The sequence below is a fragment of the Eriocheir sinensis genome, chromosome 10 (assembly GCF_024679095.1).
Source record: "Eriocheir sinensis breed Jianghai 21 chromosome 10, ASM2467909v1, whole genome shotgun sequence".
NCBI lineage: Eukaryota > Metazoa > Arthropoda > Malacostraca > Decapoda > Varunidae > Eriocheir > Eriocheir sinensis.
In genome coordinates this window covers 15,605,825-15,628,268 of record NC_066518.1, presented here as the reverse complement: position 1 = coordinate 15,628,268, position 22,444 = coordinate 15,605,825, and the positions used below count along the sequence as shown (strand labels likewise).

Sequence of the window (22,444 nt, the reverse complement as noted above, 5' to 3'; positions counted from 1 at the left end):
CATACTTTCTACGTTAGTTACGAGTTTTTTCCGGTTATTATATCTTTAAAGAGTTGGTATATGTTATTTTGAGCAGTTGATACCATGAATACCTCTATGTTGATCAAAGGGCTTGCAGTTTCTCATACTATTGAGCCATATATGCCCACATAATTGTAGAGGCCTACGTACGGTACCTTCTTACATGGGTGTCTTAACCGGATATGTGCTCCATTTTATATTCTTGGAAGCCTTAAATCATCGTCACGTATTCACTATATATGACATAATTTCCTTCCGAATAGCACACCAATAATTAAGCGTACTGTACGTGTTGAAAGTTACCAGGAAAAAATAAATAAGACGAACCTAGTATAAAGATAATAGAAAATACCATCTGTTTTTTATATGGCACATTTTGTTACCACCCTGTAGGCCTGCGTATTTAGGTTCATATCTTCAAACGCATCTGCTGGCTCTCGATCAGTACAACCATTTTCCAAGGTCTCAGAGAAGATTAACCGGTTTCCATGGGTGTAAAATTATGACTAATATCACAAAACACTCCATGAAAACCAGTCTTTGATGAAAACCCAGCAACTTCCTACGAGAGGCTTTTAAACAAACGAACTGAAGCGCCGATACGTTTAAGGTGCCTGTACTGTACTGGTATATATACACGTACTAATATAAAAAAAAAAAAAAAAACAGATAAGTAGCTTCCTTGTTAAAAACGGTATTGTAACCCTGGACGCGGACTTTTAGAGGGGCGTGGCTCCTCTTCTTCCTACTTCAGTTACGGCCAGCGCAAAGTAATGTAAACGTGGCTGGCCGTGTCCGTAGACTTCACCGCGTCACTGCCTCGGTAACGCTCCGCCCGTAACACTGTGTAACATTTGCAGGCGTTGGAAGGTTAGCTGCATTCTGGTAAAAAATCTTCCTGGAAAACCTTTGTCTGACCTGTCTACTGGTGCTCTAAATATGGCAAAATGTTTCCCAAGACTATGATAATGGATTTAAATGGAAAGTTTCTATATAAAATAAATTGTTGCGTGACAATGCTACTACTACTACTACTACTGCTACTTCTACTACTACTACTACTACTACTACTACAAATAATAATAATAATAATAATAATAATAATAATAATAATAATAATAATAATAATAATAATAAAATAATAATAATAATTTTCCTCCTCCTCCTCCTCTTCTTCCTACTACTACTACTACTACTACTACTAGGGGAGATCGAAGGTGGGAATATGGACCAGGGTGGTAATATGAAATAGGCCATATCTCAGAACTTGCGTGGTGCTGTCTATTGGTAACTGAATTTAATCATAAGATTAGTTCCCTATAGGCCACCAAAGTGCTTCTGGAGTCACTTGCTTGAGATGAGGCGCTCTGAGGGGCAACTATTTAATTCTTGTTCAGTGAAACTTTTTTTTACAGTAAGATTCAAATCCTGTATCCTATATTAATTATGGGGACGTTGCCAAGCCTTCCCCTGTCAAGTTTTAGGCTTTGACAAAGCTGAGTGACAGCAATATATCCTTGTTCAGGGATATGTACAAAGACAAAATATATAATGGAATATATAACAAAATAAATATAACCAAAACTGAAAGAGCAAAGGCCCCCAAACTTCATGTGACTGGATCTGAGGCGCAGCATGGCCAGTGCTGGAAGCTGTGACACCTGCAAAGGGAGTTCAGTGTGATTTCTCTGAGTCAGACCTGGAAGAAAAGGATAAAGCTTTTTAACCTCTTGACTGTGGATTTCCCTCAAGATGTCACCAAGCTAGAGGAATGGAACAAAAAGTGGCTGCTACAATTCACTGAAGAAAAATGTACGTAGTCATGCAATACCAGCATACCAATACCATATGGGAAACACTCCACTATCCACTACAGAGACAGGGAAAGACATGGGAGTATATGTTACCAGGCTACCGGTGAAAGCCAAATCCATGCCAATCGCAGTGGATGGGTTAAGGCTAGGACCAGCGTATAACATGTTGCTATAACATTACATCAGAATCTCCACATAGGACAGATTTCTGCTCCCACCTTATAGCAGAGTTTTATGATTGCCTAGAAATGTTTTGCTGATGTTTTAAAGAAGATGAGTGGAAGACTATCAATGAAACAAGCGTCAAATAAATTATTTTATTGTAACGTCAAATATACTTGTACTATATGATATATACAGAATTTGGTTTGCCATATACAAGGTACATATATATATTTATATATTTATATTTCAAACAATGTTGCAAATTAGATAACATTATATTTTCTCTCCTAGCTAACAACAAATTCAGGTTGTGTGCAATGAAAGCCAAGGGTACCGTGAGGTGTGGGAGGGCGGCCGTCACCACTCGCCCCAACAATATACCGTATTTTGGTCCACTTAACATCACATTAATGATTTCCTACTAAAATAGCATGTCTAGTTTGTACAATATAAATATAAATACATACAAATAATCTTCGCTGTTAATCACACAAGAATGGTGGCCAGTGACTGTTGGGTGTGGAGTCACTGGTGTTATAAGAATACTGTTATAAAAGTATTACTGTCGTAGAAACGTGAAGCACTCGGGAAGTACAGACGTATGTTCTTAATGCCTTTTTAAAGTGTAGGGGACTCTTAGGAGAATGAATGTATTTCACATAACCAAAAGCAAATACTGGCGACAGGTATGGAATGTTGTTTTGAAAAGTTATGCCAGGCAGTGAGATCCAGAGGTCAGGGAGAGACTAAAAAAGGAGTCTTTTAGAGTCTGTTAGAGCGATACTTGTGCGTAGCTCTCACAATCCTTGGAAAAGTGTTCTACAAGAAGGGTGGCTACAAGCAATATCATTTGCACCAAAATAATATATAATGCATTATTTCCACACATAACATAACTGCACAGTTGTTTTTATGCCACACAGAAGTTGGTAAAAATTTGTCTTTTTCTTCAACATTTTGTTTTCTATTCATCATAATCATTCAATGGCTTACAAACATTAGGGTGATTCATACAGACTGAAGACTCACTGAAGGCTGTGCTTCAGGCCACTCATAATATGAAGGACAGGGATTCTGGACTTCTTACTTGGCTGCATACACATCATGGTATGTTAGAAGTCTTTAGCGTGTTTCCATAGTGTAGTGGCTAGTAATCTGTCCTGCACAAAATACTCTTCTGTCTAAGAATTATTTGATCCAATAGAAATCAATATTTTCTCTGTAAATTACTGTAAAGGCTATCTATCCTTCCAGGCTATTGTTTTGAATAATTATGTTATTTGCATGCAAACCTTCCTAGCTTGCTGCCCATGGGAATACACTGTGAGTGTGCATTAGTGCCCTGTTAGCTGTATGCATAGAGTCAGCCCTGACAGATCAGGAAAATACTTATGATGAAGCAAAGCTCATGATTGTAGCTACTGATCATGCATGGGAACATTTGATTTAAAGGAAAAAGAATATTAATTTTGTGCTTCTTTGGAATGATTACAACACATTTTATCACCAATGTTGACTTGCTCTCAGGACAGCTGAGCAGAGGCCGGTTGATCATGATGCAGAAAATATTTGGAAACTTGACCTTTGCGTGAATTCATAAATTTATTTTCATTAAAAATAAATGTAGTGAAATGTGACGGGTTTTGACTAATAGGTTGACTTTAATTTTGTATTCAATTAATTCCTCAATACTATGTGTGTGTGTGTGTGTGTGTGTGTGTGTGTTTACCTATTTATGATATACAGAAAATGATGAGCTACAATCAGTAATATAATCAATCATACCAAATGATAATAATCTACTTTTATGAAAATAACTAAAATGATTTTCCTACATCAATCATTCTCATCAAAACTTCAAGTGACCAAGAATAGAGTAAGTAACTTCAGTGTTTCAAGAAGTCGAGAATCTTGCACTTAAGTCTGTGTGTCTGAAGATGATGATCGTAAAAGGTATGTGCGTATTTACCTCCTTACAGAGAGGCATCAATGGTGGCGCTTTTAAAAGGAAGGAGCTCTCTTGTAGAATTGATCCAGTGTTTCCATGATTTATTTTTTTATGAATGATATAAGACTAAATATAACTAGATCAATAGCTCACATAAACATATATGTGTATATGCAGCTGATATCTGACTCCCAGTTAAGGCAACATATACTTGTGTCTGGTGTAAGAGCTGTGCTTCTGGGGCTCGCCGTCAAGCCAAGTATTCTGGGTTTGGTTATAATCCAGTACAAAGGTTCTGGGCAAAGAGAAGCTTTATGCCTCTGATCACATACATCACTAAGAGGAAATGTAAGTAAAACGAAAACCATTGAAATCATAAGATATACTTGAAGGTAATGTTATGTAGGAACCTGCAGCCATACCACTGGCAGCAACCATGAACAGGGAGTGTGCTAGACATTCTTTGAATCAAACACATGAATAGTTTGATGGCTATAGACTGGGATTCTTTGTCATGGGTACGGCCAATAATGTTTTCATAGTTGTGGGATAACACACTGGTCATCATAAAGCACCTATGTAGCTGGTTCTGCCTTGTAGCTCAAGTTTCTCCTGCCAGTCTCTTTTCCTTCTCAGCCAGTATTGAAACATTTATTTTCTTTCTCTTATTGGCATTTTCCTTCACACAGAGTTAAGCTCACCCTCAAGCCCTGCTCAACACCTGCCAGCATCTGCATCACTCGACATCACAATTACAGACGTTCAAGGCAAGGAAGAAAATAGAAAATATATCATAAAACAGAAAAAAAACTGAAGCAACTGGAAATATATGTATCAGTGCAAGATAATTTGGGAAAGGTAAGGTTGGCAGTCAGCAGAGAAGTAAGTGATGTGCCGCTGAACACAAGGTAATGACGTAACATCAGTAAGGCCCTTGTGATGTGCTCTTTAGTAAATTTAAGTAGCTACATATGTGATACACTTATCTGAGGGAGAAGAAGGAAAATTTAGTTAAGACGGTGAACCTCAATCTTCTGAAGGTCAATTTCTTGGTTATTGATGGATAGCCAAAGTACATACTATACAAAAATTCAGAAAAAGGAATATCTGACAGAGAATTGCACAGTATGATGAAAAAGGTGCCAATAGTTATGCTGAAGATGATCAAAACAAACTATGCTGGTCCACCATTCAATCCCCCATCAGGAAGCACTTGTTACACTAGCAAAAAAAGGCCTCCCATTCATATATAATAAAACAAACTATGTATCTGAGGATGTACATTTTGAAGATCTTTGCCTAAACTGTTGAAGGATAGGACCAACCTCACATCTAATCTTCCCTACATCTGAACAACATTGAAAGTAGTCTTAAAATTTCATAAAACATTAAATTCAAGTGGTATATGTATATTTTTATGAGGCCTCACGATTTTAGCAGTAATTTACTAACTGATGTACCGTTTTACTGAGTCATAATGGTAATAAGAACATTTTCCAAGTACAAAACTGTAAAAATTCTCCCTCCCTTGCTCTGTTACATTTTTGTGCTGCCTAACAGTATACCAAGTCAATTCTCAGTCCACCCTGCATCAACGTCACCTTCTGAATGGATGAACCAGACGGGAGGCTACAAGGGAGTGCTGTAGTGGTAGGAAATGTCAGATGGAGACATGAATTAAGTTAATATAGACATTAAGAAGCTTGAAATTGGTAAGACAACAGGAATCAGTGATCTATAGGGAGACAGGATGAGTGAGGGTATGTATCGATGCTACCCTGACATGCTTGTGGAGTGGCCAGGAGGAGACTGAGAAGTGAAATATGAGCAATAGCTGATTCATTGTAAAGAGCAAGACAGTATTTCACTGGGCTCGTTTTCTGCAATAAGTTTCCTCCTGTTCTTTTTACTGTATCTTTAATTTGTTTTAAGTATGATTGTTTGACCTTATCAGTGTGTATAGGAAACTGCAGAATGTTACTCCACTAGGACAGGGCTGCATGGAACCCTGAGGTGTATCTGTTTGAAAGGGTCACAGATACATTCCCTTGTTCTTATGTTTCAACTCTGATGATGGGAACTGTTGCTTTCAGAATATATGTTAGTGTGTGTGAGACCGTGTGTACATAGATACATAGCACAATTTTCATAGTTAACACAGTAATTGGTGTGATGTCAAGGAATGAGTGCTGTATTATAAAACAGTATTGCACAAATAAACAACCATATCTCAGTCACACAATAATATGATTGCTGGTGGATCCACTCAGGGTAAGAAAAATGAACTATAACTTACAAATCACAGACAAAATATAAATACATAATTAACATACATGATTGCTTAGTCTGGCTTGAAGAGTTACAGTGAGTCACAGTTTGAGTGTCTTCGTTAGAGCTTCTGTTTGGCCCAGTCACAGAAAGTATATGATAGACAGGCAGACAGTAATAGATAAACATGAACACTCTGTGAGGCTCACGCTTCAGTCTGGGACCACGGAGAGGGTGGATGATATGTCTAGAAGGTGTTTTACGCACACTGTTACTACTACACTGCATGGAGTCTGAAGTGTTATTGTCTCTATGGGAAAGAACCTTATGACAATAATCATACTGGCAGGAGCCCTTTGGCTGATAAGGCAGCAGTGTTATGCAAACTCTGTCAAAACCTTGACTATTTCAACTCCAGTTTAAATTTTTAAATTATAATTTATGTAACAACCATTATAACATATAAATCTGTTAATATATTTAGAAAAAAATATTTGGGAATATGCACTAAGGAATGCTAGTGTTGTCTTCACACTATTTCACGTTTCTTTAGCCCAGCCACACCAGGTCAGCCCAACCCTGCACGGCCAGGTCAGCAGGTCATGTCACCCTGGCTGACCACACACGCTGCCAGAAGACCTTCATCACAGCTTTGGTGGAAGATACTAAAGGCCTGTTATAATTTTGGGTTCTGGTTGATGGAAAGCAAATATCATTGTATACTTTTGTGCAATGTTAAGGGGCTTTAATAAAGTCTCTATGTTCCGACTAAAATATCCATTAGACTGATGAAAAATGTGTGTGGACAACAAGTGAATAAACTCCGATGCTGCACAACACAGACATTCTCTGAACAAAACAGCGAGTGTGACGCACACCGAGATATACGTGTAATAGCACATACAAATTCTGGTGAGAAAAATAAGTTACAAAACGTGAACTCATAAACGTACTTAATGGTTTGGAATGCCTCAGATGGGACACATAACAGATCGCTTGAGCAGGAACTATGCACTCATAGCCGGGACCTTCGTCTCCTCCCAGTAATGTGTGTTTAGGATGGATTTTGGCAGCTATTCCTTGTGATCCTTTAAGAAACACCACGGTATAAATATGCACCAAAGAGCTGTGACGCTTCCATCACTCTCCATAGAAAATGCTAGACTTACCTTGCAAAATGGGTATTCCAATACTGCAATATTTTCTCTTTAGCTATATTTAATGTGCATGGAAACTATTGTACAGAACATAGCTAAAATTTCATCTTTATACATTCATATATATACAATTTTTTTCTCGAACAACAATATGAAATATAGTGTGATTATGCGTGATGTGAAATGTACAATGAAGGTTGATATTACAGATAAGCCGAGTGTCGGGAGTTGCTCTGCTCCAGGGCGGCCAGCACATCCTGCTTCATACGGACGTACAGCTTTCCGCGCTTCCAGGGGTTTTGGAGCTGGAGGGGCCGGAAGTCCTCACGCAAACACCGCTCGCGCATGCCGATCACAGCCACCAAACAGAAATCCTTGAGCTTCTCGTTACCATAAGTAGGTCCACTTTTGCCTTTCAGAACAACGGCAACGTTCAACTGCTTCACCACCAGGTCTATCACCTCCCTTGCCGTCGTTCTGGGCGTGATGTGTATCTTGACAGAGGTCCCGGATGCCATGCCAGTCTGATACGCGGCGTACACCCGTATTATCGTGCAGTCCTCGTTCCGGGCCGCCCCGCCCTCACTGACCTCCTCGCCCTCTGTGCTCTTACTCTCACTACGACCACTCTCCGAGCACATGAGGCTGAGGGTGTCCGTTTCAGTTTCATTCGATGACAGCGACCTTAAACTAGCGGTCATACTCGAGAACGAGGCCTCTGAGTCATGGCTGAGGCTGCTCCCCGCTCTCTGCATCTCTACGTTAAGGTTACTGCCGTATCGTTGCAAGTCAAAACAACTACTGGTCGGTGACTTCCCACTCGCCATCGCGTCCTCGTACTCTATCTCCGTACAGCTGTTTTTTTTCCTCTTCCCTTGCTCCACACACTCATAGGAGGAAATGCTCTGGTTTATTTTTGGTTCACTGTTGCAACACATTGACTTCAAGCATCCCTCGTGACTATCGTAGAAGGGAGGGGCACTGGCCTTCCTCGGGGGGTAGCCTAGCTCCACACAGTGCTGCAGGTGGTTCTCACTCCTCGATGTGGGGAAGTCTTTACTGTACAGCTTCCCGTCACCACTGAACTCCATTTTCTCACGAGTCCACGTCAAGAGGGGGACATTTTCGTTCTGCTCCCCGCTGTCTATCATGCAGTCATTGAGGGAGTTATAGGACTTGCCACAGCTCTGCACACACCCGCTGCTGTGAACAAGACACTCAGTCGTTTTGGATTTGTGAAACCTCGCCTCGCACTTCACCGCAGCTCGGATGTTTTCAGACGTGTTGGATTTCAACATTCTCGGCGCGTCCGATTTCTTTACACTGAAATTTAGATCGTCGTCTTTTCTTAGCCTTTTACTGTCTGCACCATGCTGGAGGGACTCACTAGAACTGTGTGTGTCTTGTATGGGCGTGGTGGCCGCAGGAATGTGTGCGGCAGACTGCTGGGCTGCCGCGTGGTGGTTGGAAGGGGAGAAGGAGCAGGACAGGAGGTTGGTCACCAGGGCCCCGGAGGCAGCCTTGTCCCGGGCATAGCTTATGGCATCCATCACCCAGCGCAGGCCCCGCCACGTGACGTCCAGCTGCTCCTGGAAGGTCTGGAGCTGCCACAGCCGTGACCTTGAGCAGTTGATTTCCTCTTTACTGAATGCCTCCCTGCTGGCATGTTGGGCCATCAGTGTGTCCATCTCCAGGATGTAGGAGAGGCGGGCATACCTCCCTATTAGCTCCTTCTGATATGTTCCCATGTGGATCATTTCAAAGATCTGCAGGGGCAGCGTTGTCAGGGAAGGCTGGGACAGCAGGACGTCTTCCTGGCCGGGGGCGGAGCACACTGCCTCCACCGGCGGCATGATCAGCAGGAGTGACACGTCTGGGCTCAGCTCCAACACTTCCCCACAGTAAAGTCTATGTTGTTTTTGAGCTTCTTCATCAACCTCCAGCTGATTTAGCAACTGCTGCACTGCATTGCAAAGCTGTGAGTGCCACACCAGCTGGGCCGAGGAAGGGGAGCTGGGCCGGCCCTCACTCTCATCAGACTCCGCCCCAGAACTGGAGAGCCATTGTTCCGTGCTGGAGCTCTCCAGCTGCTGCACCCACTCCCACTCCTCCCTGCAAAGTTGGTGTGGTTACAAGGTGATGCATGGGAGATTTGCAGGAAGAAAGAATAGTGCAACTTGATCTTATCCTGCCTACTAAACCTGAGACATATGAAATAGGAATTGCCTCATAAAATTGACCAAACACTATTAAGTAAATGATTTGAGCTTGGTTAAAAATTTCCTAGGATTTCAACACTATATAACTTTTAAAATCCAAGATAATCAGATGTGATTGGGTTGTCTCAAAGCTGATAATTTAGAGACTTCATGTTATTGATGTTGTTGGTCTGATATTTACTGTTTCCTCTACATCTAAGAGGACAAAAAAGGAGGGAAAGGAAATTAAAAAAAACTTGGGTCAAATTCTACATTACTGCCACTCCTGAAATCACTCATCCACTCACATTGAGACGTGTGGGTTGTCCCTTATCTTAACGTGAGGAAACATGTTGGGCGTCTTCTCGGGCACGGACACCTGCAGGACATCCACGGAGCTCTGCAGCTTGAGGTAGCCCAGGTACAGCCCTCGGCGCAGCGGGACGCGGCTCACTTGGTCGTAAAGAATCTGGTCTTGCAGTGAAGCCAGGAGGAGGTCACCTGCAGAGCTTCCAGTCTCCCCTTGCGTCGATGTTTGACCTTCAGTGATAAGACCATTTTTGTACAAGTTGTTAAGGAGGGGATTAACTCTATTTTGACTAAAGAGACTATATGCAACCAGGTTCTGAATGTATGATAAAATTTCAATTAGCATTCATTCTTAACCCATTGACTGCGGATTTTCTACAAGAAGATATCACCAAGCTACAGGAGTGGAACAAAAAGTGGCTGCTACAATTCAATGAAGAAAAATGTAAAGTCATATCAAGCCTACCAATACCACATGGGAAACACTCCACTATCCACCACAGAGGCAGAGAAAGACCTGGGACTATAGGTTACCAGGCTACCAGTGAAGGCGAAATCCTTGTTAATCGCAGTGGACGGGTTAATGAAGGCATCTAACAAAGTAATATTCCTTACCAGTCGTCACACTTTTCTTCTCCTTCAGCTTTGAGAGGGGGATCCACTTGACGTTCATGGCAGAGATGACTTTGGTGCTCTTCACGTGCCGAGTCGTACAGAAGACCAGCGTGCCATTGCTGCCCATGATTGGCCTGTGGTAAAACTGCCCCAAGTCTTGAATGCCCAGGGTCGTCTGTTGGAGGGAAACATATATGGAAGTTACGTGATGTGTTTATAATATGCTGTGTTGTTTTTGTTCATCATGCTGGAACATTTTAGAGCTAGAATATGGGAGGGAATGTGCCTCCGGATGCATGAATGGTGAGTTGAGTGAGAGTTTCAGTGTTGGTGTGAGACAGGGGTGTGTGATGTCACCATGGCTTTTCAATGAGTACATGGACGGCTGTATGAAATAAATGAAAGCCAGAGTAGAGGAGCTAGGTCCAAGGCTGAAAGTGAGAGGTACGGAGGAGTCATTGGTGGTAGGCCTGTTTGCAGATGATACAGCATTGTTGGCAGAGAATGAGGGGACACTGCAGAGGATAGTGGATGAGTTTGACAGCGTGTGTAACAGGAGAAAGCTAAGAGTGAATGCTGGAAAGAGTAAGGTTATGGTATTTGAGAGGGCGAGAGAGCAGGTCACTGATTTTGCAAAGCTGTACAGAATTAGAGCAGAGAGCACAACAAAGTGTAGGATAAGGCTGGGGGAGGAGAGAACGGAGGAGGTGACTGAGTTTATATATTTAGGGAGAGTTTTATGTAAGAATGGAAGTATGGAAGGTGAGGTGAGGGAGAGAGCAGTGAAGGGTAGACAGGTAGATGAGCGAGTTTGAATATTTGGGGACAGTTTTATGTAAGCACGGAAGTATGTAAGGTGAGGTGAGGGAGTGAGCAGTGAAGGGTAGACAGGTAGTGGGTGCGTCAGAAAGAGTTATGAGAGGAAGAAGTGTGAGCATGGAGGTAAATAGGAGAATAAGGGCCGCTTTCACAATCACTTTGTTTGTTTTGATCGTTACCAATGGCGACGATCAACGCTATAATTTTCCACGTGAAACTGGCCTATGGGGTAATGGTGGCTGCAGAGGAAGGGAGAGGTGTTGAGAGTGTGTGGTAAGGTGCAGGGCTAGGCTAACCCTGCAGCCGCCACTACCCCATCGGTCAGTTTTACGTGGAAATACTATAACGGCAATAACAGCCATTGGGAACGATCAAAACAAACAAAATGACTGTGAAAGCAGCCCAAAGGAACAGTAAACAGGTAGACACAATGTAAAACTCACTGTGCCTTACTAAATGAGTGTGTAGTGTGTGCATTGGAGAGAGTTACGAGACGAAGAAGGGTGAGCATGGAGGTAAAGAGGGGAATAAGGAACAGTGAATAGGAAACACCACACTCGCTCTCACTCACTGTCCCTTACAAATTACGTTTCCTACCTGCATGTTGGCAGCAGCCTGGAGCAGCTTTATCCTGAAGGGGACGTTGGAGGCTGAGCCGGCGCGGTCCATGTCCTGACGAAGGGATTTGACGTCCTCCCATGTGGTAGCAACCTGGAATATGCCATTGGGACTTAGCAAACAGTACATCTCAAGTGGCACCAGGAACTATCACTATTTCTCATCCTTACTCAGTAGACATTTGCGTGATCTTTACCTCCTTTGCAAACTGTTATATTCTTTTTTTTTCCTTATTTATTTTTTATTGTTTTATATTCTTTCTTTTTCTTAACAGACTCCTATTTCCTCATCTAGCTCACCTTTAGCAACCAATGGAAGTGCGATTTCGCCTGTCCCATGTAGTCGTCATCAACCTCAACCACAGGCGGAAACTCTTCAGTCGTAACCAGCACCTTGTCTTCGCAGTAAACGATGCATGCCAAGTAGGAACCCCTGAAACAGTAAGAAAAATGATGTGAATAAAAGTAGTACCGTACGCATTTGCCGGATCAGGATGGAGTACACTAACATCAGACAGAGAGCGAGAGGTGGAGACTGATGGGTAAGGCCTTAGTGCTGCAGTGGATAAGTAAAGACTGAAGATAATGATGTTGAAGGTAATGTAGAATTCCTTTTTTTTTTTGCAACAAAGGAAGCAGCTCAAGGGAAAAGAAAAAAAGAAAAAAAAAAAAAAAAAAAAAAAAAACCCTGAAAAAAAGTCGGCTAATCACTGTTTCTATATAAAAGAGTAAAGAGGAGTGGTCAAAAGAGAGGTCAGTTTCAGGAGGAGAGGTGTCGAGCTACTCTCTTCTCGAAAGGGTTCAAGTCATAGAGAGCAGGAGGAAATACAGACGAAAGTAGACTGTTCCAGAGTTTACCAGTGCAAGGGATGAAAGAATGAAGATGCTAGTTAACTCTTGCATAGGGGATCTGGACAGAATAGGGATGAGCCAGAGTAGAAAGTCAAGTGCAGCAGGTCAAGTTTCTATGGTGACTCACTTCTTAAGATTTCTGTGGAACTTGGGCGCTGGCGTGAAAAGGTTCTTTATGCTCTTCTTCTTCTGTGCCTTTCTGAGGTTGAGCGGCGTCTCCTGGCCCGGCTCTATCGCCTTGATCTCTGCCGCGTGCTGGGGCCGGGAGTTGCAGACCTGGTTGAAGAGGTCATCGAGTTCCCCGACCTGACCGTCCAGCCGAGGTTTTTGTGAGTCTGTGTCTCTCCAACCTGTAAATATTGACTCTTGTAAGGAACTGGCACTGGGAACTGGTGAACTTGGGGGCAGAAATGTTTAAAAATATGTGAACTTGGGGGCAGAAATGTTTAAAAATATGTGAACTTGGGGACAGAAATGTTTAAAAATATGTGAACTTGGGGCAGAAATGTTTAAAAATATGTGAACTTGGGGCAGAAATGTTTAAAAATATGTGAACTTGGGGCAGAAATGTTTAAAAATATGTGAACTTGGGGGCAGAAATGTTTAAAAATATGTGAACTTGGGGCAGAAATGTTTAAAAATATGTGAACTTGGGGCAGAAATGTTTGAAAATATGTGAACTTGGAGGCAGAAATGTTTAAAAATATGTGAACTTGGGGCAGAAATGTTTAAAAATATGTAAACTTGGGGGCAGAAATGTTTAAAAATATGTGAACTTGGGGCAGAAATGTTTAAAAATATGTGAACTTGGGGCAGAAATGTTTAAAAATATGTAAACTTGGGGGAAGAAATGTTTAAAAATATGTGAACTTGGGGCAGAAATGTTTAAAAATATGCGAACTTTGAGGCAGAAATGTTTAAAAATATGTGAACTTGGGGCAGAAATGTTTACAAATATGTGAACTTGGGGGCAGAAATGTTTAAAAATATGTGAACTTGGGGCAGAAATGTTTACAAATAGTCCCTAAGGCAGTTGATGCTCACTGGAGGGTATGGCCGCTGGGGGGGTGGAGGTGAGGGGTGCTCCGTAGCCCTTCATGTTGCCGGCCAGCACTCGGAAGTGGTGCCTCTTGCCCTGCGCCAGGCCGTCCACGAACACCGTCATCCGCCGAAGGTTGTGGATCTCGAGACATCCGGTGACCGTGGCCCACTCGTCTAAACTCCATTCCACTGTAATAAGTCAAATATTGCTCATGTATAATAATTACAATATATACAAATTTCATAGATGCAAAGCTATTTAACCCTTAGATGGCAGTGGAACCATATATAGACGGTCCAAAATTCAGTCAGTCAGTTTTGTATGGCAGAAATATAACAACACTTTCAGACTGTGGTAGAATCTATACATAGACGATAGTTAAAACATCTATTATGCGGCGTAACTATATTTATGCTACAGTCCTAAGGTCGGCATTGACTATATATAGACCAGTCATTTTTTGGGGGAGCTATATACTCTTCAAATACTGCTGTCATCTAAGGGTTAATTTGTTTTGTGACAGCCTAATGGACTTTTCTAGCATATAAGATCTGAATGCCCTCATATGTTGCGGCTATAATGGCAGAAATGATTGTGGAATTAAAAGTTTGGAAAGTAAGAGCATTTCAAACTTTCCATTAAGCCAAAAGACACCAAGACTTAAATTTGAAACTAGTATGTAAATGTTCAGGATACTCTATAGCCACTCATACATTCTTTCCAGTCTCCAAATTCATGTTTTTCCATAAATAAATCACTATAATAATACCTGAAGCTCATATGTAACTTCAACAATGCAAATACAGCCCGCAGACCTTTCATTAAGCTCTGGCAATAACTACCACTGTATGAATACTATATAGAGGCATATATAAGTGACAGCACACATCCTACCACAAGCCCTCTGTGGCCTGCTAGAAAGTAAACACTGCCTTACCTTTGTATTTTGTTGTTATCGCAAAGTTTTCCGCCTCGGGTTCCTTGAAGGTGACTCTCACTCTGGTGCTGTCGATGACCTCCACCGTGGCGCGGCTGGGAGGGCCGGGCACCTCTGAGGATGAATGGTTCACATGAGTAAGGTTATTTCTGTACAATAGCCAGTGTCTGTAAAGTATCTTGTAACGTTTGAATAGCAGTGGGCAGTGAGCAATTATCTAGTAGTTTCCCGAAATTGACCTCTCTTTCGGCCACTCCTCTAACTCTTTATAGGAGCAGTGAGTAGCGGGCTTTTTTTTCACATTTGTTACCCTTTTTATATGCCCTTGAACTGACTCCTCTGCTGTAAAAAAAAAGTAGGGGTTTCAAAAAGTATTGTCTATGGTACTGAGAAATCATTGAAGGCGGTCTACAAAGCCAGGAAAAGAACATTGTGTATTGATGAACTACTGAGAAATGCCTGATGTACATTTTTCACAACACTGTTTTATGGAGGGACTGATGAGGCAGTCTGGGATGACCATGGCCGGCATGTGTATAATTTTATTCAGAATATTTGTGGCTTCCTTTTCAGTGAGACTTTGTACTGGTCCTACATTAATCTGCCTAGTCTAAGTATTTGTAGGAAGATAATCTGAGGCATTGTATACATTTTTATCCAGAATATTTGTTAGTTTCTTTCCAGTGAGATTTAGTGCTGGTCTAATTTTAATGTGTATTGTCAATGTTTCAGTAGGAGGATAATCTGAGCTCGTCTTTCTCTTTCTAGTCCTTCTTTCTCCTTTTTTTCTAGTTTTGAATGTAGTGAATAAGAGTTTTTATTTTATTTACTTTACATTTTTTTATTCATACTACATCTTGATCTTTTTTCTAGGATATTTATCAGCTAAAGGATGTACGGTGACTATACTTCCTATCTATAACCCGCCCATCCTATATATTCATTAACTAATTCTTGCTTTTCATTCATTTATAACCCAAAAAACACTACACACCATTGTTGCAATATCTAAGTAGCTACTGGGCTCCGACACTCACTCATCTGCTCCAAGCCGTTCCGCATCTTCCGCAGCATCTCCGCCCGCCTGTCCCACAAGTTCCGCTGCCGCTCTGTCTCCCGGCTGTGTGCTGCTCCCCCACACAGCTTGGAGTCCAGCTCTTCCCGGCGGCGCTCGGCAGTGGCCACCAGGTCATTGAGGTGGTGGATGCGCTGCTCAATGGTCCCTGGAGGTAACCACAGAGATGATGTTTGTTAAAAAGAATCCTTGACAGAGAGCAACTTGAAATTCAGTGCTCAGTGGTCCCTGGAGGTAACCACATGGGTGACATTTGTTGGGGAGGATCCTTGATAGAGAGCAGTATCAAATGAATTTCTGGGTTAAGCATCATCAACTAACTATGTGGCTGTGTTGGACATAATGAAGCCATGGTCTGAAGTTCTCCCCAGCTACAGCACAGGCATGAACTAATGGTGTCTATAGCTATCAATCTCTTATTTTTAGTCTAAAGTTCTCCCCAGTAGCAACACAGGCATGAGTCATTGGTGTCTTTTTTTTAACGGCAAAGGAAGCAGTTTAAGGGCAAAAAAAAAAAAAAAAAAAAAGATAACAATAATGAAAAAAACCCCACATACTCACTGCTCCTACAAAGCTATCAACCTCTCAGCCTTGGTTTGTATATGGGTCTTCAACAGTAAGAGTTTCATCTATATTGAGGTAACGTTTGCAGTTTTCCTCAATAGCAGCACGGGCATGAATCAGTGTTGTCTAGCTATCAATCTCACAGTCTCAGTTTGAGTATGGGTCTCAAACGTTAACTTGATTGAGGTTTAGTCTTAAGTTTTTCTCATAAGAGCACAGACGAGTATTAATGGTGGAGAGAGAGAGAGAGAGAGAGAGAGAGAGAGAGAGAGAGAGAGAGAGAGAGAGAGAGAGAGAGAGAGATCCAAAAAAGTCTTCATTGGGTAACCTATTTCAATCAGGAGGAGCTTCGAAACAGACAACTCTTACATATTAGGTGGTGGTCATCTTCACCTACCTGCGTTGCTCTCCGTGGCGCCGGCCTGCTGCAGCATCTTGGCCAGGGCCACGTGCTTGTTCATGACCGCCACTTCCAGTACGTTGGAGCCATCCTTGTTGACGCTGCGGACGAGAGGATTACTTAGAGGTGAACAAGGCGATGAAAACTAATGTAAGGTGTTGTTTTCTGTGGCAGGGTTCTCTATCTCTCTTCAAGTACATGTATGGTCAAGGATAGAGAGAGTTCTTGATTCTCCTCATATCCTCGTCTTACTGTCTGGAAACGTGCAAATGAGACGTACTCAAGATAAAACTGAGAGTTCTTCAAGTGATGGGTTCCAAGAAACAACTACCCTTTGAGTCACATCGTCACTAATAGTTAACTTATTAGAGGGTGAGAGGTAGACAGCGCCAATGTTAAAGAGAGAGAGTCCTCCTTCCACGAGAAACTACCATTAAAATTGCTACGCCTTCACAAATACATTAGTTACAGTCACTAGATAGCAACAAATAGATAACTTATAATCAGATAGCCAGAGATACACAGCACCAAAGATAGAGTTCTCCTTCCTCCTTCCTTTATCCTTGCACAGCGCTTATTACTGTATAGAGACTTGCAGAGGGGTCGTACTTAAAATAAAAGTGTCGCATAATAAAAAGCTCACAGAACCCTTTGCCGGACGAGTAAGTTCCCGCACTATACTGACCTGTTGATGTCCAGCTGTGCCGCGTTGTGGTCGAGGATGTTCTTGGCTTTCTCGAGCTGTCCGTGTTCCACCGCCGCGAAGAGAGCTGAGGGAGGGAAGGGAAGGTGAGTGGTGGGTGACGGTGTGGTGGGTGATAGTGAGCGGTGGGTGACGGTGAGCGGTGGGTGACGGTGTGGTGGGTGACAGTGAGCGGTGGGTGATGGGTGACGGGGGGATGTGATGCGTGATATGGCAGGAGGGTCAGCAGAATATAAGAGTACATCATGAGTAGTCTGCTAAAGGTCTTCCAGCTTACACAAGGCAGCTCCTGTGACCCAAGAAACATCACCAATCCTCTTTACCCATCTCTCTCTATCCCTCCAGAGTATCAATCGTAATGACACTAACCACATGACTAACGACTAACTCATTCACCATTATATTCGTCAACTAATTCTTGGTCTTCATTCATATATAACTCACTCAAGGCTCCACACACACACACACACGACCTCCCTTCCCCCCCACACACTTTACATTCATCCTAACATCAACTCGACACAGCAGCCATCACTTAAATATAGAAGAGACAATACAGTAACGTTCATTTCCGCCGACCTTCTGATAACAATGACGCTTCAGCCGCGATAAAGACACCCAGTATTCTGTTAAATGTCTCGGCGCCTCATGCAGCAGCTACACGCCCGTTTGGAAAGCCTCGATCTCGTAGTATAAGTTGGTAACACTGGGGTTTTCACGGACTGTTTTGTGCTGCTAGTGATAGTTTTACACGACCTCTGCACTTTGAACCGGGAAATCACCCATGAATACCCCAGTAAATCCTCTCTGTGGCCTTGGAAAATAAATTAGAACCCGACTGACCTCCTTTTCGGCCTTTGGAAGTAGTTGGCAGGAAAGGTGGAGGCGCCAAATAAGGGTCGTATTTAAAGACATTTCGTCGCCCAAGAACACCTATTTGACAAGGCTTTCTTAGGAGTTATGGGCATTTCCAGGAGTAGTTTTATAACCTGATGGTAGTTTGACCCCTCCTCTATACCGTGAACCTAAAGAAACACTCAGTCGGGTTCTATAGAGCTCGACTGACCCCCTCTTTGACCTTTAGAAATAGCTGATGTGAGAGGCCAATGTGTCTTATAATACCGACCTTAGTACCATTCAAAGCCTCCGCCTCGTCCTCCGTCCGTAACTATAATACGTACCGTGCAAGTGGATGTTGATCTTCTCCAGCTTCTTGCGGTCCGCCTTGCTGGGGTTGAGTCCGTCCACCAGCACGTCGTCCATGGTTGACAGAGCTGCAAGGGAGAGAGAGGTTGAGTTAGAATAATTGATCGTACCCTTATATCATTAGCCCCCCCGTCTCTCTCTCTCTCTCTCTCTCTCTCTCTCTCTCTCTCTCTCTCTCTCTCTCTCTCTCTCTCTCACACACACACACCGCATAAAAGCTAACGGTAACTCACTCACTCACTCTTCTTCCTTCTTGCCTTGAGTGAATAGAAAGTGAACCAACATTTTTTTTTCTCTGAGCAGAGGTTTCGAATTTGCTGTCTGTCCGTAGCCTTATGTGGTCTGCCTTTGGGACTACTGCTCCTGCTGCTGGTGCTACTATTACTACTACTACTACTACTACTACTACTACTACTACTACTACTACTACTACTACTAAAAAGAAGAAGAAAGAAAAGAAAAGAAGAGAAGAAGAAGAAAAAGAAGAAGAAAGGATTTGAAGAAAATAAAAAAAACGGAGGAAAAAATAAAAAGAAGTACAAGAAGAAGAAACAAAAGAAGAGAAAAAAAAGGAGCAAAAGAAGAAGAATAAAAATAAGAAAAAGAAAGTATAAAGATAATGCTCGCAAGAAATCAACACACACACACACACACACACACACACACACACACACACACACACACACACACACACACACACACACACACACACACATTGCTTTCGCTTCCATCGTCTCTCCCCAACCTGTCTTGCGGAGGTGTGGCTATCAACAAAGATTTACATTTTAAAGATCATGGCCAAGACTTTGCTGAGTGTGCTTTAGGAAGTCGCGCCGGGATGGGAGTGGGGGCCGCGGGGGTGTCAAGGTGAAGCTAATGTGACAGCTGGGTCGCGGGGGAGCGGAGGTGACAAGGGCGGGGTAAAAGTGACGAGTCCACGCTTCTCTGTAACCTTGAAGTCACCGGGGAGATCTCAGGTGTTGACAGCTTCTGTGCAAACACTTACACATCAACACACACACACACAAAAAAAAAAAAAAAAAAAAAAAAAATCCTAATTGTAACCTGCTACAGGTAAGTACACACACACACACACACCAGACAAAAAACACAAAACTCGTAATTGTAACCGGCTGTTGATATATATATATATATATATATATATATATATATATATATATATATATATATATATATATATATATATATATATATATATATATATAAACACACACACACACACACACACACACACACACACACACTCATGGGGGGACTAAAGGTTACATAATTATATTCCTCTCCGGCAGCAGCGTGAGGCCGTCGTGACCAGCGTGGCGGCATGCGGGCAGCCCGCTGCTTATCAACAAACGGAAATGAAGAAGAACTCTTTGTGTACACCTGGCTGGGCTCTACATGTGTGTGTGTGTGTGTGTGTGTGTGTGTGTGTGTGTGTGTGTGTGTGTGTGTTTGACCTCACCGTCACAAAGGTTTACTCCTAAAGGCTCAGGAGCTTGTTATAATAAAGTGTCGGCGGGGCAGCACTCGGTATACTCTACCTTGGGGGGAACGCGGTCGGTGCGGCGACGCCTCCCTCGCCATACTTATGGGCCGTGCAGGGGACGGTGCCTTGGCGGGGACGTCGGTGGTGTAGGTGTTGCGGCGAGAGAGGGCACAGTCCGGCACGGACAACAGTTCCCTCTCCCAGTCCTCCATCTCCCACGACCGCCGCGATACATCGGTGGACCGCGTCAGGCGGGTCTTGCTGCTGCGTCGTCGCCGCAGGGTGGTGAAGCTGAGGGCCCGCGAGCGCGCCATGTCTTCCTTGCTTGACGTGGACGACGAGACAGACAGCAGCCTCATGGGCTGCTCGATGCCCTGCTCGTCGAAGAGTTGAAACTGAACAGATCCGTTCAATGAAGTGGCGGAAGACGCGCTTGCCGTGGGGGAGTCCAGTGACGTACTGGGACTCGCCCGACACCCCTGGCTAGAGTCAAGGGAGTTCGTGTCTTCGCTGGGTACGTCGATCGGGGGGCTGCAGAAGATGGGCTGCTGGTCGTCCTCCAGGATAGTGGGGCTGCCGACCTCGAAGAAGCCCGTCATGCGCACCGGCGACGTGGGGGACGACGGGTCTAGGTGGAGCGACGAGCGAATGGAACGCCTAATGTTGCTGAAGGGTCTGGCCAGACTGATCACCGGCTTCTTCCGCCTCCTCAAGAGAGGAGGCTGCATGGCGATCATTTACTTGGGCACAACACACCCGCCAAAACCCATCGGTCAGATTCTGCCGCAGCAGAACAAAGGAGCGACGCTGAGGCGGCTGGATCCAGCGAGGGGCTGTGGCACACTGGGACCATCAGCGTGACGACAGGCGGGGTGAGGGACGCGATAAGCCAGGCTTCCCGTCCTCTCCGTCACTCTCACTCACGCCTCGCTCGTTGTGACATAACGCATTACAAGTCCTTCTTCACTTCATCATTCCCCAAATTGCTGCTGAGTTAGCAGAACACATCTTGTCAAGTATTACTGATAAGGATACAAACCATGGGTAAAAAAAATTGAAAAAAATTCCCCCCCTCTCAAATATTCAGCAACACAAATGTTGGCGCGTACGCATGTCAGTGCACCTGAACCTTAACGCTCGTACAGTTACGTCATGTATAAAACTCCATGCATTCTCTTTGCTATGTATATGAAGCGACCTGGCACCAAGAACGAGAACAGGGTTGGGGGAGGTGGGGGGAGGTGGGGGGGCGTGGCTTCCTGACCTATGCCGAGAAACACCATTTGTTTTCTGTATCGCACAATCTGACGCAAGAGTATACGAGTAACGAGGACTGTCACGTTGAGTTTAGGAGCGGGTGACGGGGGCGAGTGGACATATTGTCGTGCAGGAATGGTGACACTGCGGAATGTTGTAGTGCTGAGGTGCGAGACGCGTGTGTATGTGTGTATGTGCTGAACAGGGAAAGTGGATGCCAGAGAGAGAGAGAGAGAGAGAGAGAGAGAGAGAGAGAGAGAGAGAGAGAGAGAGAGAGAGAGAGAGAGAGAGAGAGAAGGGGAAGGAGGATGGGGGAGGAAAGAGGTGCAGGTCAGTATACTTGTGTAGTTCACCTGTGCTCTAGTAAGGGGGAGGGAGGGAGAGAAAGGGGAAGAGGAGGAGGAAGTGAGAAGGGGAGGGATGAAAGGAGAGAGAAAGGGAGGGAAGGAGAGATACAGAGGGGAAGGTAGGGAGGGAGGAGAGAAAGGGGGAAGAGGAGGAGGAAGTGAGAAGGGGAGGGATGAAAGGAGAGAGAAAGGGAGGGAAGGAGAGATACAGAGGGGGAGGCAATGAGGGAGGGAGGGGGCGAGGGTCTGGGGGTCAGCGTCAACAACTCCCCCATTCGTCAGCGCCAGCACCTGTTATGTTGGGCAGGTGTGTGGCGCCGCGTGCCTCAGCAGGTGGAGGTGAGCTAATGCAGATGCGCTCAGCAAAGGTCACAGGCCACAACACCCTCGCAGTTCACGCCCCTAAAACGCCAAAACCCCATAGACCACCATTAGTATTAGGGTGGCTATTGACTAATCACGAGGAGCGGCACACATTATCGTAGCACGCTTGGCTTATATTTACGTTTTTGTGTGACTTTTAGCGTTCTTTTGCGTTTTAATGATTTTTTTTATTAGAGAGAGAGAGAGAGAGAGAGAGAGAGAGAGAGAGAGAGAGAGAGAGAGAGAGAGAGAGAGAGAGAGAG

The 22,444-nt window shown here is 43.7% G+C and overlaps 1 protein-coding gene across 5 annotated transcripts in view; it reads right to left on the bottom strand.

The window, feature by feature from the left end:
- Positions 1 to 2,138: 2,138 nt before the first annotated feature.
- LOC126996635 (ankyrin repeat and fibronectin type-III domain-containing protein 1-like) overlaps positions 2,139 to 22,444 on the bottom strand; it is a 366,486-nt gene continuing 346,180 nt past the window's right edge. For 3 of the 5 annotated variants that reach the window (XM_050857314.1, XM_050857318.1, XM_050857317.1), the window contains 12 exons: positions 18,686 to 18,778; positions 17,487 to 17,571; positions 16,799 to 16,902; positions 15,800 to 15,985; positions 14,763 to 14,876; positions 13,828 to 14,013; positions 12,911 to 13,133; positions 12,232 to 12,364; positions 11,912 to 12,025; positions 10,496 to 10,670; positions 9,880 to 10,111; positions 2,139 to 9,485 (listed from right to left, as the gene is read on the bottom strand). In XM_050857314.1, coding sequence (XP_050713271.1) covers positions 7,577 to 9,485; positions 9,880 to 10,111; positions 10,496 to 10,670; positions 11,912 to 12,025; positions 12,232 to 12,364; positions 12,911 to 13,133; positions 13,828 to 14,013; positions 14,763 to 14,876; positions 15,800 to 15,985; positions 16,799 to 16,902; positions 17,487 to 17,571; positions 18,686 to 18,778 — 3,554 coding nt within the window. In that variant the 3' untranslated portion in view covers positions 2,139 to 7,576. Of the gene's footprint in view, positions 9,486 to 9,879; positions 10,112 to 10,495; positions 10,671 to 11,911; positions 12,026 to 12,231; positions 12,365 to 12,910; positions 13,134 to 13,827; positions 14,014 to 14,762; positions 14,877 to 15,799; positions 15,986 to 16,798; positions 16,903 to 17,486; positions 17,572 to 18,685; positions 18,779 to 20,269; positions 21,356 to 22,444 lie in introns of those variants that run through there. The other 2 variants (XM_050857315.1, XM_050857316.1) reach the window with 2 other exon arrangements.